Genomic DNA, 19,414 nt, shown 5'->3' with positions numbered 1-19,414 from the left:
TTTTTTTAAATGGTAAAATTATATTACACCTACATAACCTTTAACGTAACCACTATTGCGCATAGTTTATCATTTGCTTATAGCTAATCAGAGGTGATATGATTTGGACACATTTTATTTGTTTGACAATCTATACGGTTTATTGATTTATGGTTCGGCTCGATTCCATGGGTTACATGTGTAATAAAACGGCAATCGGATTGCATGCCTTGTCCGACCCGTAGCATTTTCCGGCATTGAGTTGTTGGCGGCATTTAAGTTTTCATGACAGCGATTTAACAGGTGGCCTGGCTCACCCGCTTGGCCATGTGACTCGCCGATCTTCGCACCCTCAGCCTTCACGCCTCGGGTTCCTGCTCTTTTTCTATGGTGGAGATCTAATTCCCAGATCTGAGGGCAGGGAAACGTCTAAGGCTTTGAGGCTCTTCATAACCCCTTAGAGCTTTACTCGTGGCTCATTTGGTACTGGAATGGTTCTCGAGATTTCTCTGGTCTCTTAACACTTGGTTCCAGTTTCATTTATCGCCTCCCCTGGGCTTCATCAACAGCTCCGAGATCTTATGCTTATTCTTCAGGGACACTGTGCAGGTAATATATTTTGTGTTTGAAATTAGACATAGTCTTTTTCGCTACAGATTATCTCCTATTTCCGGGAATTCGACACAAGTTTTGCATGCGTTTAATCATGAGATTTACTGCTAGATTGTGTGCATCTATTGACTATTGTCCCTCGATATTTGTCATGTGTAGGTAAGGATTGTTGCAATGCCTCCTTTCTTCTTGCGGATTGACGGAGCCTAATGTTTCGACCTTCTCCGTCACGTGCCAGGTAAGCAAATCGGCCCTAAAACCTGGTGCGAAATCTGAGGGTTTTTTTTTTCCTTGATGTGCCTAAAACGGCTGTGATTTATACTTGTTTGCCTTCTTCTTTTGTTTCTTATGTTCACTAGCTTTCGGCTGTTTAAATTCCAAGCGAGGAATTCCAGAGGAGGTCCTCATGACTTGCATGTGTTTTCTCATATTCCCAGGTCTTTATGTTCCGGCTTACCCTGTTGAGTTATGAGGAACAGGCGGTTTCCCTTGCGCGGGATAAGACTTAAACCTGTACAGCGGTTGAGTTATTCAAAGGCAACCTTGTCTTCCTATGTTTAGTCATTCAGATGCCACTGTTATATGTAAATGATGAGGCCGCTGTTGAACTGGCCGCTGTGTATGGACCCCTCTGGTTGAAGGGTGTTTTTATTTAGATTTAATGAATATATATTCAATTTGCTCTTTCAGTTCATCGCTTTTATTACAACTTGCTCTGTAATTGTTGGTTCACTTCTGGTCTTTCCTCGGATAGTTAAATGGCATGCCGCTCATACTTACGGTATGCTCAGTTCGATATTATTGGCTTGCCATTCTGATTCGGTTAGTTGTTACATCTAATCTTGTGAATGGTATGTATTCTGGTTCTTCCGCTACCGCATAATGCTATTATCCTCAGGAATGGTAGTTGATTTTTTCCTTGCTACTCATTTTTGTTTATATACTCCTTACACAGTTACGGAATGCTGTATTACCAGCATATGGGTTTTTACCGTTACTGAACTTAAGTTATAATAGAAATGTTGGATTGTTACAGAGTATACATATATATATTACCTATTTTGAATGTACATGCATACATGTGATTACTTACGCTGCCGTGTCCATAGCCACGGTTTAAGCAATTTTTGTGGTTGCATTTGTTGTCCTTTCAATGGATACTAGGGAAACTAAATTTGGCTTGTGTTCCTTTGGTATCTCTTCTTAAGTTAATCATTCTCGAAATATTTACTTCTTCAGTACCGTTCGGTTAACTGTAATTGTTTCACTATTAAAGCAACCTGTTTCGTAATATTTACCTTTTCGATGGCATTGGTTATATGTGACTAATTCTCAGTTTTAAGTGAATTTTCTTGTTGTCATAGACTCGTAAAGTCTCTAAACTCTAAACTATGTTCACAATGTATATTTAGATGATTTGTCCAGCGGGTATTCGGTTAGGATAACCCTGGCTGGCAGTCTAAAAAAAAATAGCTTGAGGCCTTTTACATTCCTTCTTTTAATGGTGGATAACACAGGTAATAAAAGAGAGCCTAATCGTTATTTTAATGCACTAACTGCTCGGATATCCACCGCAGTGCTTCTGGTCCGACTCATTGTTTATATCTTTCTTTTTATTGAACTACCATTAGCGTGTCAGGTTTTCTCTTTTACAGTTATCTGACATTTAAATGGTAATATTTGCTTGAATCAAATATATTACAGCAATATGATATCAATGGGAAATTTTATGATGTAATGGTCTGCACTGTCCACTACTGGAAATTTAGCCAACAGTATGGTCAACATTCATTGTTGAACTAATTTTCCTTCAAATACTAATACGTACCTGGTTCGCCAGAGTTGTATATATATGCTTCATAAATTCACCTGCAATCCATGTTTGCTCTTGTCCACCCAACCTTGAGACCCATCGCTAAGACTGGAATCTCCCCCCGAGCTATCTTGCAGGCCTACAGCCCTCAACAAGATACATGCACCTTGTGCCTGGTTATATGGTCCTTACCAGACTTAACCAGCTTGTTTTTCCTTCTCTTTCTGTCTGTCTCTATAGCACAGAATTTTTGTCTCTGCCCCTCTTTCCCTTCGAGGACTTTCCCCGTTAGGGAGGGTAGTTTCATTCAGTTTTCATAACTGATTTTCTTCTTCAAATCCTCCTTTTAGAGGTTGCCAACATTTCAAGAAGTATATATTTTCCAATATATATTTAATTCACAAATAAAATAATACGATTAGAGTTTTAAAAAAAAAAAAGAACAACAGTCTTTCAACTCTATCTCTTACTACAGTAAAATTCCAATATTTACATTTTCCAGGGTCGTCACATTAAGCCATTCATGGCTACCTCTAATTCATAATCTTAAACATTGAATTTTCAAAATTCCTTATCGTCCCTATTTTTTTCCTTTCTTTTTGATATTTATTAATAATTTATATTTATTTTCCTTTCTTTTTTATGTTTATAAATAATTTATAATTATATCCATAATTTATTAATAGTTTCTCTTTATTTACGTTATTTTTTGTTTTGTTTTGTTTTGTTTTCTTTTATTACCTCCCCTCTAATTTTCCCATTTCCATTCTTTTCATCTTTGCCCTTTCATTTTTCTTTTTTTCAAAATTAATTAATCAAAATTCTTACTCAATCATTTCAATAATAAATCTTTAAATTAATTAAATTCTTACTTAATCATCTCAATAATAAAAATTATTATATTTTGACTCTTACTATTATTTTAATCATATACGCTCTCCTCGAGCTCTTTGCCTTTTAAAATTTCCTCATTTTATTTCTTTAATATAATGAATATATTGAGAATCCTTAAAATACTTAATTTTTTTAAGTAGATAACGATCTCTGCAATTTTCCTCATTTTATTTCTTTAATATAATGAATATATTGATAATCCTTAAAACATGTAATTTCCTCATTTTATTTCTTTAATATAATGAATATATTGAGAATCCTTAAAATACTTAATTTTTTTTAAGTAGATAACGATCTCTGCAATTTTCCTGATAGACTGTGTATTTGTAACGTCTTTTTTTACCTAACTATCTTAACGTTTATGTTTCGACTTAACTTCTCTATGGTGTGCACTTTAAAAAACTTACATATTTTCTATGTGATCATTTAACTTCTCTTTAATGGGTGGAGTGTGCACCAAAAACCAAAAGGCTTCGAAATTATTGGAAGCAAGCTATTTACATTTTAAAAAATATCACTATTACATTAATTGTTTGATGGTATATGTTTTTATTGTGTTAAAATATTATAAAAAAGAAACTAAAAATAATAAATAAAAAGATGAAAGTAATTTTGACTGAATTATTTATAAAAATTTAAATTTAATGTCAAATTGTTATATATTGATTTTTTTATTAATTTGCGAATAGGTTTTGTTTATCATAACATGGTCAATATCATGGCTTATCAATATCACATGCCCAAAAAATATAACTTATTTCACAATCAAAATATTTTAGTTACTATAACATGGGCCAATACCATGGCTCATCAATACCACGTGTCCAAAAATCATAATTTATTTTACAATCAAAATATTTTACAAGAGTATGACACATTCTTAACTATGGATAGACTTTGTTACCATAACATGGGCCAATAATGCCCAAAAACCATAACTTATTTCACAATAAAAATATTTTACAAGAATATGACACGATTCTTAGCTATGGATATCCACCGTGGATATTATACCATGGGCCAATACCATGGCTTATCAATACCACATGTGTAAATATTTTATTTTAATTAATTTTATCGCATTTTTAAAATTAAATCTAAAAAGAAAAAGATTATCATTACTTTTGAGATTCTGATAAAACTTAAATCAAAGTTTCAATAAAATAAAAAATGAGAATACTTTTTATATAAAGATGTGAAATATATATAATATAAATAATGTGACTAAAAAATGACATACATCCATCTTAACTCTTTCTCTAAGCCACGAGAGCAAACAAATTGACTAACAATAATAGAGCAAAGACAGTGCAGAATTGTTTTAAATTTTTCATTATTGTATTTTCTTTTATATGATTGACCCAAAATATAGGTTTATTATTTTACAACCAAATGAAAATAGAGCAAAGACAGTGCAGAATTGTTTTAAATTTTTCATTATTGTATTTTCTTTTATATGATTAACCCAAAATATAAGTTTAGTATTTTACAACCAATTGAATTTCTTTAATTTAGATACTTTTTTAAACACAACATCATGATATCAAATTTAAAATAATTCGTTAGTCTTTAAATTAATTAATCAAATTCTTCCTTAATCATTTCAATAAAAAAATTATTATATTTTGACCGTTACTATTATTTTAACCATTTTCGCTCAACTCGAGCTCTTTGCCTTGTAAAATTTCCTCATGAAATATAATGAATATATTGAGAATCCTTAAAATATGTAATTTTTTTTTTTATTAAATAATGATCTGCAATTTTCCTAATAGATTGTGTATTTGTAACATCTCTTTTCACCTAACCATCTTAAGGTTTATTTTTTTGGACTTTAACATCTCCATGTTGTGCACTTTCAAAACCAAAAGGCTCTGACAATATCTACAACAAGCCATTTACACAAAAGTATCAGTATTACAACAAGCCATTTACACAAAAGTATCACTATTACATCAATGGTTTGATTGTATATTTTCTTATTGCCCCAAAATATTAAAAGGAAAAAAACCTAAAAAATAATAAATAAAAGGTTAAAAAGTAATATAAAATCGTCTTGATTGTATATTTTCTTATTGCCCCAAAATATTAAAAGGAAAAAAACCTAAAAAATAATAAATAAAAGGTTAAAAAGTAATATAAAATCTGACGCTGTAAACATTTATATTTTTCGCTGAATTATTATAAAAATTTAAATTTAAAGTCAAATTGTTATATCTTGGTTTTTTTTAATTAAATTTTGGTTGAATTAATAATAAAAATTTAAATTTAAAATCAAATTGTTATATGATGGTTTTATTTAACTTGTGAGTCAGCTTTGTTTACTATAACATGGGTGGAAATCATGGGTCATCAATACCACATGCCCAAAAACTATAACGTATTTCACAATCAAAATATTTTAGTTACCATAACATGGGTCAATACCATGGCTCATCAATTCCACATGCCCAAAAACCATAATTTATTCTACAATAAAAATATTTTACAAGAATATGACGCATTCTTAACTATGGATGGACATTGTTACCATAACTTTGTCCAATAATACCCAAAAACCATAAGTTATTTCACAATCAAAATATTTTACAAGAATATGACACAATTCTTAACTATGGATATTCACGTGGATATTATACTATGGGCCAATACCACAGCTTATCAATACCACATGTGCAAATATTTTATTTTAATTAATTTTATCGCATTTTTAAAATTAAATCTAAAAAGAAAAAGATTATCATTACTTTTGAGATTCTGATAAAACTTAAATCAAAGTTTCAATCAAATTAAAAATGAGAATACTTTTTATATAAAGATGTGAAATATATATAATATAAATAATGTTACTAAAAAAAAGTCATAGATTCATCCTAACTAAGGATCTAAGGATCAAATCCATGAGCGCAAACAAATTGACTAACAATAAGAGAGCAAACAAATTGACTAACAATAAGAGAGCAAAGATAGTGCATGATTGTTTTAAGTTTCTCATTATTGTATATTCTTTTATATGATTGACCCAAAATATAGGCTTAATATTTTACAACCAATTGAATTTCTTTAATTTAGATACTTTCTTAAACACAACATCATGGTATCAAATTGAAGAGAGAATTTAAGAGAGAGAGGAAGGCGAGAGGAGGTGCACGGAGATAGTGACAATAATCTAGGGTGAAGAGAGAGGAGGGTGAGAAGTGAGAGAGGGAGGGTGAGAGGAGGGGTAGGGAGATAGCGATGATACTCAAGGGTGAAGAGAGAGAGTGATGGGGGAAGAGATAGGGTGAAGAGAAAGAGTGACGAGGGAAGAGATAGTGACAATACTCAGGGCGAAGAGAGAGAGAGGGAGGGGAGAGGAGGGGCAGGGAGATATTGATGATACTCGAGCGTAAAGAGAGAGAGTGATGGGGGAAGAGAGAGTGAAGCCTAAAGAGAGAGAGTGATGGGGGAAGAGAGAGTGAAGCCTAAAGAGAGAGAGTGATGGGGGAAGAGAGAGCGAGTGACAACCGAGAGATGGCGAGAAAGTGAGGGAGAGAAGAGGCAAGAGAGAGAAGAGGAGAGGAGAGAGATAAGGAAAGAATGGGAAGAGAAAGAGAGGGGGGGAGACAAATAGCTTGAGGGAAGAGAGAGGAGAGAGGGAGGGAGATAGTGACAGAGTTAGAGAGAAGAGAGAGAATGATGGGGAAGAGAGATAGAGGTGGGAGAGAGTGACAAAGAGAGAGGAGAGAGAGAGTGAGAGAGATAGAGTTGGAAGGGGAGAGAGGAGGGAAGAAAAAACACACAAAGGGAGAAAGGTGGAGAGGGAAAGAGTGATAAGGGAGAGATGGAAAGAGTAAGAAAGAAAAGAAAGTGAGATAGAAAAAAGGGAGAAAGGTGGAGAGGGAAAGAGTGATAAGGGAGAGATGGAAAGAGTAAGAAAGAAAAGAAAGTGAGATAGAAAAAAGAGAAAATAAGAAAAGACACACTATTACGATTATAGATATTATATTATATTATAGATATTATATAACCATAGTAAATCCATTTTAATCTAAAATCTATCCATCCTCCCTGCATTTGATAAATCCGTCGTTATAAATTTTAGTTTTATTCAGTAAATGTAACCCTATACGATGCCATGTGCGGGAGACTATTGTGTAGACAAATTTTCAAAATAACTGAACAAACGACGCTTTTGCGCCGAAAACCCAGTACGCGCCCCGCGCCTCATCATTCACAGAACATTCATAAAGCCGGTTGAACCATAAAATATGAAATATCCAGTGGTTACTATTTTAGACACCCAAAACTCATCTGGTTACTATTTTAGATACCCAACATTCTGGTGCGCATTCAACCATACAGGAAAAATGGGCTGATACAGAACTTTCCTCGTCTACATGCAATCAAAGACATATAAAACAAACAAATAATAATAGAGACGAAGGATCTTCTAACGGAAAAGAAACTGTGCGTCCGTCTCCAAGGCAGCCATGAAATGAGGCACAAGACAGATCTCTACATCAACACCTCCAACCCCTTCCCTCGCAGGATATGCAGACATCTTGCCATCAAACTTGTTTGCCCACCCACTCCTTACACACACCGGCCGTCCCCATCCAAAGTCATTGTCGTACATTGGAAACCTTGGAGAGCTTCCCATCATCACACTGTTATCGCGGTTCGTTCTATCCAGTTTCAGAGCAGTGGGGCATTGCTTAAATTTTTGCAGCTCCGCCCTGATGTTTCCATCGCGGTGTGGCCGTATGATGCGGTGCAGCAAGCTCGCTGCAGAACGTATATCGCAGGCCAGGAGCTCCCCTGCGGTGACTGTGGTGCTAACGAATTGGATGGCGTTGCCTAAGTAAGAATAATGTAATGGATGTATCAATCTGGGTCGGCAATTCACCGCGAGCTTGAAGGTCGTCGGTTCGTGGGTAGGCAGGGCACGAGCCCGTGTGATGGACTGCCATATGTGCGCAGAGAGTGCCTGGAAGGACGAGATTGTATTTTCCTCCTCTGAATTCTTCTGGTTAGCTCTGTCCTTTAGCCTCGAGATCGTCTCCTTGCTGAAGTGAAATATTTTTTCGGTAAACGCAAACGGGGTAAATTTCTGGATCGTTTGGGTTATGGGCAGGTTGAGAGCTATGCGGGAACCCTTTATGTCGAAACACCGGCTGTGAAGTGGTGGATGAGAGATTGTGGTCTCTCCTCTGCAGAGATCGGCCCATGAGTTTATGAAATGCCAGAGTGAAGTCCCATCTACCACCGCGTGGTTAATTGTGAAACCTATAGCAACTCCATCTCTGAGCTTCGTAACCTGATCATAATCAAATTTAGAATCTAACAAAGAGAGAAAATCCGTTAACTAATTCCCTGAATTCTGATTTTTCATTGAACGAAAGGAAAGAGAGACATTTTGCCTTTCGAAAATGATAGGGACAAAGCCTCTCCCAGTATTTGAGTTCTTGATAAAAGATGAGTAATACTTTTAAACACGACATAAGGAATTTTAGAAAGGGCATGAACTCACCTGGACCACCAGCAGAGGGAGAAAATGACCGTTAAGATTGATAGCGCCATCTAGCGCAAAAAGCTGGCGAACGACCGGACCGACCTCCGGCCCCGTTATTTCTTGAATTCCTACATCTGACGCGGATGCTTCGATCAACTCGGCGCCGGCATCGTTGCAGTCGATGTACAGAACGCCATCAGAGGAAGTGATGAGCCTTCCTGCCAACGGGTAGAAGTGGACGAGTGCTTGTGACAGGCTGTTCTTGAGAAGCTCCACCGCCCAAACGAATTGGGCATCATGATCGGCGAAGGGCATGTGGTATATGAGACCCTTTTGAATATAATCGCAGCAGAGCATCTGCAAATCGGAAGGGCAGAGCTTCAATTGTTGGGGCTGCGAAGGACGAGCTGGGATTACGGTTGATGTTCGGTCCAGGCGAACCTGTCGAGCAGTGGAGGAGATTTGAGGTGTAACAGACATAGCGAAAAGCTGAAATGCTTGCAACGATGACACAACTTTTATAGTTCAGTGTGATGAGAAGGGGAAGCATTAAATAGGCCAAGCCCAGATGGTTTCGATCGGTTGAGCACAAGGATGATAAAGAATATGATTTATTAATAATATTCTTCAAACGAAGGATGATAATACTACACCAGACCCGAAAGGTAGATGCTGTGAAATATTAATTTTTAAACAAAATTTAATAAATTTTAGACTTTTTCAAAAACACGTGGCTCTGAATGAGTTGGTTTCCTCCAGTCGCGAACGACTATGTCATGAAGGATGTGCCCAAGAATAACATTGAAAATTAATATGGTAAATAAATATCAGTATTATCATTTTAATGGCTTTTAAAATATTATCGTTTAAATGAAAAATAAAGTAACTATTTTATAAGCAGTGGCATTTTACTCTGTAATTATTTTTATTCCTTGAATTTATATGATAATTTCTAAATATTATTATTTTGATAGTATAATTATTAGTTTCAAACAATTTTAAATAATATCTATATAATAACAATAATAAATGCTAATTTATATAACAATCATTAAATACACTTATCGTGATTGTGTAAGGGGTGACCTCACACATGTTTAGATATAATTAAATTCTAATATATAACAATTTTAATATTGGGTAGAAAATGAAATTCATAAATTATATTTAATATTATTTTTTGTTTTACTTAAAAAAAATATAAATAATATAATATTTTTTAAAATAAATTTATTTTAATATCCAAAATATTAAATATTACGAAAAATTATAATCAAAATAAAAATGAATATATATTTATTTAGTTATTTGAGATTTTTTTCTTATTTTATCCTTTTCCCTTAATATTATCAATATCTTATTGGTTGAATTGAGGCTTCTTTGATCCATATTAAGTATGAGAGAATCACATTATGAAATATTTGTGACGGGTTTCGAATAAATGAGTGTGGTTCATTGTCAAAACAAGTTGAAGAATCAGATCATGGCTGCATTTTAATAGGGAGAGCAGATCTTCCAACGGCTAAGACTGACTAGGAAATGGCCTATAAGTGACCGGACTAACGGCTATTTTTGACCATGTTTGACTGGACTAACGGCTATATTTGACCATGTTCCAACGGCTAAGATTGAGTAGGAAACTAACGGCTATATTTGACCATGTAACAGCTAACTTTGAGTAGACAATTGGACTGGACATGGACTAAAGGATAAGGACATGGACAAATTTATTTATTTATTTATTTATTTTTCATTTTTTATGAATTAATATCTATTATTAAAATATATAGTGAGTTCTGAATGTTAAATTAATGATTTTATGAATATTTCATTTTAATATTATAATGCTTAACTAACTTATAGTAAGAATGTTAATAATTAAGTAAAAAGTTACTATATTTAAGTTAAAATGTTTAATAGCGATTAATATTAATATTAAACATTTTAACTTAAATATAGTAATTTTTTACTTAATTATTAACATTGTTACTATAAGTTAGTTAAACATTATAATATTAAAATGAAATATTCATAAAACCATTAAACCCACTATATTATCCTTTGTCCATGTCCAGTCTGATTGTCTAGTCAAAATTAGCTGTTACATGGTCAAATATAGTCCTTAGTCCATAGTCCAGTCGCTTACACCCGTTTCCTAGTCAATCTTAGTCGTTGGAAGATATGCTCTCCTTATTAAAATGCAGTGGCTTATACCCGTTTCCTAGTCAATCTTAGTCATTGGAAGATCTGCTTTCCTTTTTAAAATGCAACCATGATCTGATTCTTCAACTTGTCTTGAGGATGAACCACACTCATTGGTTCAAAAGGTGTAGACAAATATTTCATAATGTGATTTACCCCGAAAAATCTCTCATACTCATTCATCAATAACCATTGAGTGAATTTTTTTACATGTAATATTTAGAAAGATGCATTGTATTCATAATATCTATAACTAAATAATATAATAGTTAATTTAGTAGTTATTTCATTAATTAAAAAAAAATCAAAACATGTGTTTACTAATATTTAAAAAAATTATTTATTTTTAGAATTTAGTAGGGAATAATTCAAGCTTATATTAATGAGGATTTTTTTTCCAACTTTAAATGTTTTAAAAATATAATAAATTTTTTTTTACATAATTAAAATTTTTCTCAAATCAAATTTCATGTATGGTGAAATAATATTTTTAATATTTTTCTATTACAAATAGATTTAGATTATTGAAATTTTGATTATAGTTTTGAGTAGTTAAAAATTTTGACAACATATAGGAGATATGTTATTGTTGGACACCTAATCCTTCAAAAGTTATGGTGTGGAAGATAAATAGTCAAAAGGTGTCCAAAAGACCTTGGAATATGGAATCTGATGGTCACTCCCATGTATTATAAATGTGTACCATTGGTTAATAGAAAAGGTATCCACTCTTTACCTTACTCACTGTCTACATTTCATGTGCATCTGAAATGGTATGAGAGAATCCAATTTTCACATCACCAATTTAGCTTGAACTTCTTCTTAAATAAGCGTTGGCATGAGCTTCCTACACTCTAGCTTTTTTAGGGGGTGTCTGACAATCCGTGCAGTAACGTCTATGTGCGTAATTCACCTAAACTCTACCGCGTTGAGCAGTGATGAAATCCCTGGCAGTTTAACAAATCTTCATCTGTTAGCTTGAATACAATCCTGAAATTAGTAAGAAAAAACATGGCGTTCGTCAAGACTGCATCTCTTATTTGTTACTCTTCTGCATGCCTCTAGAAGCTCTAGGTGTCGTTCTTGCATGCTCATTTACCGCATTCCAAAACCCTACATTTTCGCTACTCAAAATATGTCTCAACAAATGCAGAGAGGTTGTGTAATATGAGGTTGTGCGTTATAGAGTCTCGTGTGAATCATTCCAGATTTCTCATAGACAAAATGTTGCAGCAAGGGCTTACAGTTTGAAGGGAGATAGAAGTGATGCCATTAGAATTGATCTTGGCACCAAAAACTCATGCACAATAGTCATGCAGAGGAGAATCCAAATGTGATTGAAAACTCTGAAGACTCTCGTATAATACCATCAGTGGTTGCCTTTAATCAGAAAGGAGACCTACTCGTAGGGACCCCTACAAAGCGTCAAGCAGAAATTTTGAATCTTGGCCTTCATGTCACACACGTAAGAGCAACTCGGAGCATTGAAAAACCTCTCTAGATCAACTGACATGCTAAACAGTTGTTGCACGATGCTCATATAACTCAAATCCCATCAGTTGTAGCCTATCTCCCTCGTTGAAACATTAAGGCTTCATATCATAATCCTTGTCCCTATTGACATTGTTGACGTCATCAATTTGAGGAATGGAGGTGCCATCAACAGTCAATATCTTGCCTCGCCTTAATTTCTTGCGTTAGAACTAGAATCGATTTGTTGTAATTCCAGAGTAAACATTGGAGCTCGAGACATTGTTTTTGATGTGAAAAAAAATATACTCTCCATAGTGATACCACACTATTTTTCCACTATAGTGACAACACAATATTCAATGCCCAGAAGAATAGTCAAATGGTTGAGGAATGCTTCACAACAGAAGCCTGGTCATCTCTGGTGGTCAACTTTGGTGAGCAGCACATGGGTTGTGGGATCTCTTTGAATCAGTTGATTGAACACTGATGTCCCCATTGAATTAATCTCTTGTGCGTGGAACCCCTCCATAATTTTGAAGTGATGAATTTGATTGAGCGTTGGAATTTGTTAAAGAGGCTGTGTATTATGCCGAATGGTGAATTCAAAGTCAAAGTTATTCGTAGATGAAAGGTACGAATCTCTTTGTGTAGGATGAGTTTATTATTATCCTACTACCTTGGATTAAGTTTTCAAGCTATATCAGTTCGTGGAGGCTTTCTGGGCAAGGACAAGTTGTATCTTCTCTTTCTTGGGTGTGTTATCTCTACATCTCAAGCTTATACTCACTCTACTTAGTGTGCCAAGCACTTCTTATTCTTGGAACGTGATTTCTTACATTCATGTTGTGATGTATGGATGAATGGGTACGTGAGATCTCATTCTTGACGGTTGAGTCACTGTCTTCATATTTGTGTAGTGTATCTCTGTGAAAATGAGCTGTGAAGTTTTTCAACATCCTACAGCTGGAAAGTGCCATCACAACCGGAGAGCGCAGATATAGTTGTTGTGCTCATCACTGACAATGGTTTCGAATTTCTTGCTATGGTGGGAAAGCAATGTAGAAAATATGGCAAGCCATCAATGAAGTATAAAACCCATGTTGTCATTTTGTTAAAGGGGCAGTCGACCTGTGCCAAGAATCTGAGTCTTATTTGGGATGTAATGACCACTCCACTTCATGTCACTATGATCCAAACTTCTCTTTCAAGGAGTTCATTCGAGAGGCATTAGATCACCAACGTACTTCAGATAAATTTATATCGGAAACAATGATTAAGTAGGTCTCTTATCCGAAAGTTTCTACTGGTTATTAGTTGATTTTGTCTCTGCTCATTATTAGGACCATACATTTAAATGCATTATATTCCTCTCAACTTTGCATTGAGTTGAAACTTTTTTCGGGTGTCATTTTCTCTTGTTAAGACCAAGGCTTTTTTGCATCTGGAAGATTGTTTATAGCCTTTTTCTACTTGGAGTCTACTCCTCTTCTTAATGTGTTAAGAGTACAAGTGGGTATATTTTCCTCATTATCCTATCATTTGTTGAAATAATGGTCAAAAGTGATAATTTATTAGACTTATTAAGAACTCTAATCATTTCAATTATTTAAATCACATTTAAAGTCAGTAAAGACGCTCTCATAGATATTCAAACCTCTCTACAAAATGCACAAGAACAGATTTATTTTTTGCAACTTGAATCTCAACTGCAACAAGAAGAATTACAATAGTGGAGTCATCATTCTGAACCCGTTTCTGTTTAGAACATTGAAATAGACTCCCATAAGTGGCAAGTTGATTCAGATCCAGTACCTAATGAAGGAGAAAATCTCCATGCAGATGCAGAAATTTAGTCATCACTTCCCAAGTCAGTGATCAGACCTTGGGAAGATATTTTTCATAACAAGCACATACCAAGTATTGTATATGATAACGAGGTTTCCTTTCATATTCCAGATTACTCATAACCAATCAAATTTCAGAGTGTTGGGTTTCTTCATATTGTTTCACCTTGACCTATTCTAGATTCTTCTCCTCTTCCACAACAACAACAACAAATTTTTTAATGCCAACATTATGAAAGAGTTGGTCATATGAAAGATCATTGTTCTGATCTTCATCCATGTAAGAATTTTCATAAAACCCCTCACTCTTCAAACAAATGCTTCAGAAACTCGCCTCCTACAAGAACAAAGATTCATCCTAGATGGATCGCTTCTTGGCAATGGGTTTCAACAACCAAGAAGATATTTCATTCATATGTAAGAACTTGTTCTAGAGTATTGAACAGTCTCGCAGTTGAGTTTTCTCCATCATCTCACCTTGCATTTGACAGGGGGGAAGTGATGGTCGTCTACAAGCTTCAAAGTTACATCAAGCAAGCCTGAGCCACAACCTGCCATACTAGATTCATAGTTTTAGATAGAGACAAATATGCCCCTGAGCATGCCTTCGGTTGATGATCAGCCTTAAACCATCTATGCAGGGTTGAGAGATATCTTCAAAGAATTGGGGACACTTCCTCTAGTAGAAGACTTCATCTCCTTTCTAGTTTTGGAAGAGTTCCAGGAATTGCATTAAGTATTCCAAAGTTGGTGGTCATCCTTAAACCATCATAGGTTGAGACCTCCCTTTTCAGGTTGAGGTTCTCCCTTTTTATGTGGGGTGAGACCTCCCTTTCAAGGTTGAAGGTTTACCTCTTCAAAACATAAGGGGCACATCCTCTAACAGAAGAACTCAACTTCATGCCAAACTTGGAAGAGTTCTAGGAACTTCACTAAGCATTCCAGTGTTGGTGGTCATCCTTAAACCACCCCCCTTATACCAACATTTTAGAGAGCACATTCAACCTAGTACTGCCATACATTTTTGCACATATTGTATTACATCTCTCTTCTTGGACTCATACATACTCCTTTGAATTGAGGGGGGGAATGTTGGGAACCTAATCTCCTAAGGGTTATGGTGTGGAAGATAATTGTCAAAGGGAGTCCAAGAGACCTTGGATATGGAATCCAATGGTCACTCCCATGTATTATAAATGTGTACCATTTGTTAATAGAAAAGGTATTCACGTTTTACCTTATTTGGCTATCCACATTCCATGTGCATCTTACAGTTACAACATTAAATGATTTCATTTATGATTTGAGCACCTTATTTATGCATCCTTTAATATAAATTCAGTTTTATTCTCCATTTTGTTATTGAACGATAAATTAATGTTTAAAATAATATATATATATGAATGACAAAGGATAAGGATAATCTTTTTGAACCTTTAGTAGTAGATAAAATCACATTGCTCATACATTTATGCTTGTAGGATGTATTGTTTTATATACATGTCATTGTATAATACCATTTGAATAGGCTAATATCGTTATGTAATTATATTTATATAAAAGTGTTGTATCAAATATATCTACATCCAACAGAGTTGAAAAACATGAAAGATCATGGCTTCACTTAATTCTATAAATTTAATGTGGCCTGATTTGATGGGTAAGGTATTAAGTTGGAATCTTCTATTGAAAAGAGGTACAATTGGTCCTAGCATTTCTGTATTTTATAAAACAAGTGCAAAATACAACTAGTGTATATCCATCTTAAGTAAAGATCTAGCATGCACAGAGAGAGATCAATCTCTTTAGGTGAAAATCTCTCTCTCTCTCTCTCTCTCTCTCTATATATATATATATATATATATATGAAAGGCCCAAAAAAAATTACCTAAAGAGAGAGCAAAATGTAAAATAGTGAAACCACTTGAAATTTAATTTAATATTATGAATTGAATGAATTACGCATTTCCTTCTTATTATTCTTATTAGGAGGTATTTCATATTTTTTATTTTATTTTTTAACCTTATTCCCACTTTTTTTTTCTTTTCTTTTTTACTTTTAATTACTTTATTTCTTTTTAAAGCTATGAAACTATATTAGGTCATGTAGTAATAGAAATATTTTAGTTATGAGTGAGAATGAGGAATTTTTTTTTACCACATTGGGTTGTAATATCAATAAAAAATTAAATGACCATAGTGACGGTGAGATTATATATGTTTTATAATGCTTTTAATTAAAACTAACTAAGAATGAATTCATTTATTTATTTTGTTATAGACGTTGATTTTCTATTAGAGAATATTTTAGTTTTATTTTAAGAGGTACACATGTCAACTCCACACTAAGCATAGACATAATAACACATCATCCTCATATTGGCATAACCTTTTGGCACCAAACGAGCCTATTATTATACAATATTATTCTTCACACATGGTTGGGGAATACAATATATGTTGAACCTCTACCAAAAAGGATTTTTTAAAACCTTAGAATGAGAAGTATTCTTTGAGAAAATAGAGAGTTTTTCCTTTCCTAGTTGTATGGGTATTTGGATTGCTCATGAATTCATCAATTTCATGTATTTCTCTCTTTCTAAAAAAAGGACCCAAATTTAATGTATTGCATCTTACTTCGTTATTAGAGATATCACCAACGCTGCCAAACTTGTTAGTTGTTGTTTGGTTTGATTTTTATTTTTATTTTGTGTATCAAGCAAAATCGACTACTAGGCCTTCCTTGTACTTGAATGACATGGCGTCAATTCCAATAGCTACCACTATAACTACCTAGGTGGACACTCATTGCCCCAACATGAAGCCACTAGTTAACACCCCAAAGATTTGAACCTAGGGCATTTTTACTCACATTTACTTTACATGTTCACTAGCTTTCCAAGTGAGCACCTTGGGGGGGGTACCAAAACCCCTTAATTTATGAGGAGGATGATCTTGTATAAGCATCGACCCTAGGTTTTATTGATCGAGCTTGTAGAGATAGATATTCAATTATGGTCCTAGGATTATTCTCATTTTGTTATATGGACACTACTACAGTTCTAAAGCTAATGGAGGTCCTACCACAAACAATGTTGGTGATTTTAGTGCTCTACTTTATCTTTTGAAATTTTCTCTCTAACATTTAGTCAACTCTTTGCAAGTCTTTGGCATTATTGATAATCAATTCGATGAAAGATAAGGATTATGTGGTCAATAACTCCTTATTTCATTGTGAGACTTTGTTATAGACTTTGAAGGACTAATTCCAAAGCATTGATTTCAGCCATATCTATAGGGAACAAACATGAAGGCAGATAAACTTTCAAATGTGGATTTGATCTAGAAACTAGTTTATTTATACTTCATGAATTTGATTCCTCTAAGATCCTATCAAATAAAACCAACTAGCTAATTCATTTATGGTTTTTTGTGGTCTCATTTAATTAGAAAATTGTATCTTTTAGAAAATTTATATATAACATTTTACTAAAAAGTTAGTCAAAATACATAATTATTAGAGACTATAAATTATTATTTTTTAAGATTTTTTGGATCATAAGCTTCTAGCTTCTAAAGTACTTAATGTATTTAGACCTTTTCCCAAGAAATATACATTTTTTTTAAGGAAAAAAAATATACATACCCCTTTAAACTCATATAAATTATATTTTAAAATTTTATTTATCAAAAATATAAATATTATATAAAAATAAAACATATAAAAAGATAGGTTAATTAACCTTCTCTATTAATTTATTATTGTTGCATATAAGAATCATCTCTCTGTTAATCTAGAACATCATAATTAAAATAAAAGTATTGATGATCACCTTACCTTTTGGAATCCTCCCCTATTATAAGCAAGCTTATGTGAAACATAATTATATAATCCAGTCCGGAACCACGTATTGGTGTGCAACATAATTATATAATGTAGCACAGAACTATGAACTGGTCTTCCTCTATTTTGGAGATCGTGACGAAAATAACGTTTGGTGACCTACATAGTTGGCAACCATGTGAGCCCTTTCGCACACCATGTATTCCTTTCTCAAAACCATTTATCCAAAGATGGCAACCTTCATTGTCATGACTCTTCATGATATTTTTATTCTTCAAGAGGCGTATCTCCTTTCTTTGTCAAGTAATAGCGACAGGGCTTTCCCTCTTATCCGTAACTAACTGAGTGAATGAAGCGCCCCATCCGAATGGGTGACCATATTCAGAGCACTTATCACAATAAAACAATTCACAATTATTTGAGTTCTCGTCCACTCCTCGTCATATGGAATATAGGTGTAACGAAATCATTGGAGCATTTGCTCCATGACTGAATGGTGATGACATATAAAGAAAAAATGGAAATTAGAGACTTTTCCATGAGCGAATATTCAAGTCCGTCAAAATACCACCATGCGAGGGATACATCGGCCATTTATATGTAATGTGCGATTAAATCGCGTTTTTTTTGTTTCCATTGGATATAATAATATTGTTTACTAAATTATTGTCCTTTCCTCAAGTAGGTAGATAAAAGCATTTGATCCTGATTTAATTGGTTGTTTCGTTAAAAATTAAAATGCAATTTCTAAAGTTTATATTATAAAATAATAATTAATTTAGTTCTTAAATTATTTTAATTTTATTTTTATAACATTTAATTAACTGAAATGATTTAGGTCTTATTTTGGAATGATTACAATTTTGGGAAATCTGCAAATTTCTGTTATGACAATAATCATTCACACTATGCATGTACATATGGAATTTCACATGTTGATATCGTTCATGTGGGATAAATGAATGGGATGGCCTATGACTATACACTTGTCGTTCTCATGATGGACCACAGAGTCTTGGCAACAATATACTTGTCGTTCTCGTACTGGGCTACGCGACATCTTCCCATGAGATTTTCATGTGACCTTTGTACTTGGCATATTCACGATGGGGATCGAATTTGTGAAATCGAAGGGCTGAGACAGCTTTGGAGGAAACCTAATTGTGATACCCTAGTACCCTATCTCTCATTCAACTTTCATTTGGCTTTTGAGGTTCACTAGATCACCGCTCTGAGGGTTTTGAGGTATCAAAGGCCCT

The 19,414-nt window shown here is 33.9% G+C and overlaps 1 protein-coding gene across 1 annotated transcript; it reads right to left on the bottom strand.

The window, feature by feature from the left end:
- Positions 1-7,730: 7,730 nt before the first annotated feature.
- On the bottom strand, positions 7,731-9,272 carry LOC149148619 (BAHD acyltransferase DCR-like). Its single transcript, XM_089442225.1, has 2 exons — positions 8,811-9,272; positions 7,731-8,597 (listed from the first exon to the last, which is right to left on the bottom strand). Exons 1-2 carry the CDS (start codon positions 9,270-9,272, stop codon positions 7,731-7,733), a joined length of 1,329 nt encoding a protein of 442 aa, XP_089298351.1.
- Between the last annotated feature and the right edge of the window lie 10,142 nt (positions 9,273-19,414).

The sequence above is a fragment of the Pinus tabuliformis genome, chromosome 9 (genome assembly GCF_031772625.1).
Source record: "Pinus tabuliformis cultivar Carrire ecotype Pingquan chromosome 9, CPIR1, whole genome shotgun sequence".
NCBI classification, from domain to species: domain Eukaryota; kingdom Viridiplantae; phylum Streptophyta; class Pinopsida; order Pinales; family Pinaceae; genus Pinus; species Pinus tabuliformis.
The sequence above is the reverse complement of the archived record's forward strand: the minus strand, read 5'-3'. Positions and strand labels throughout refer to the sequence as shown.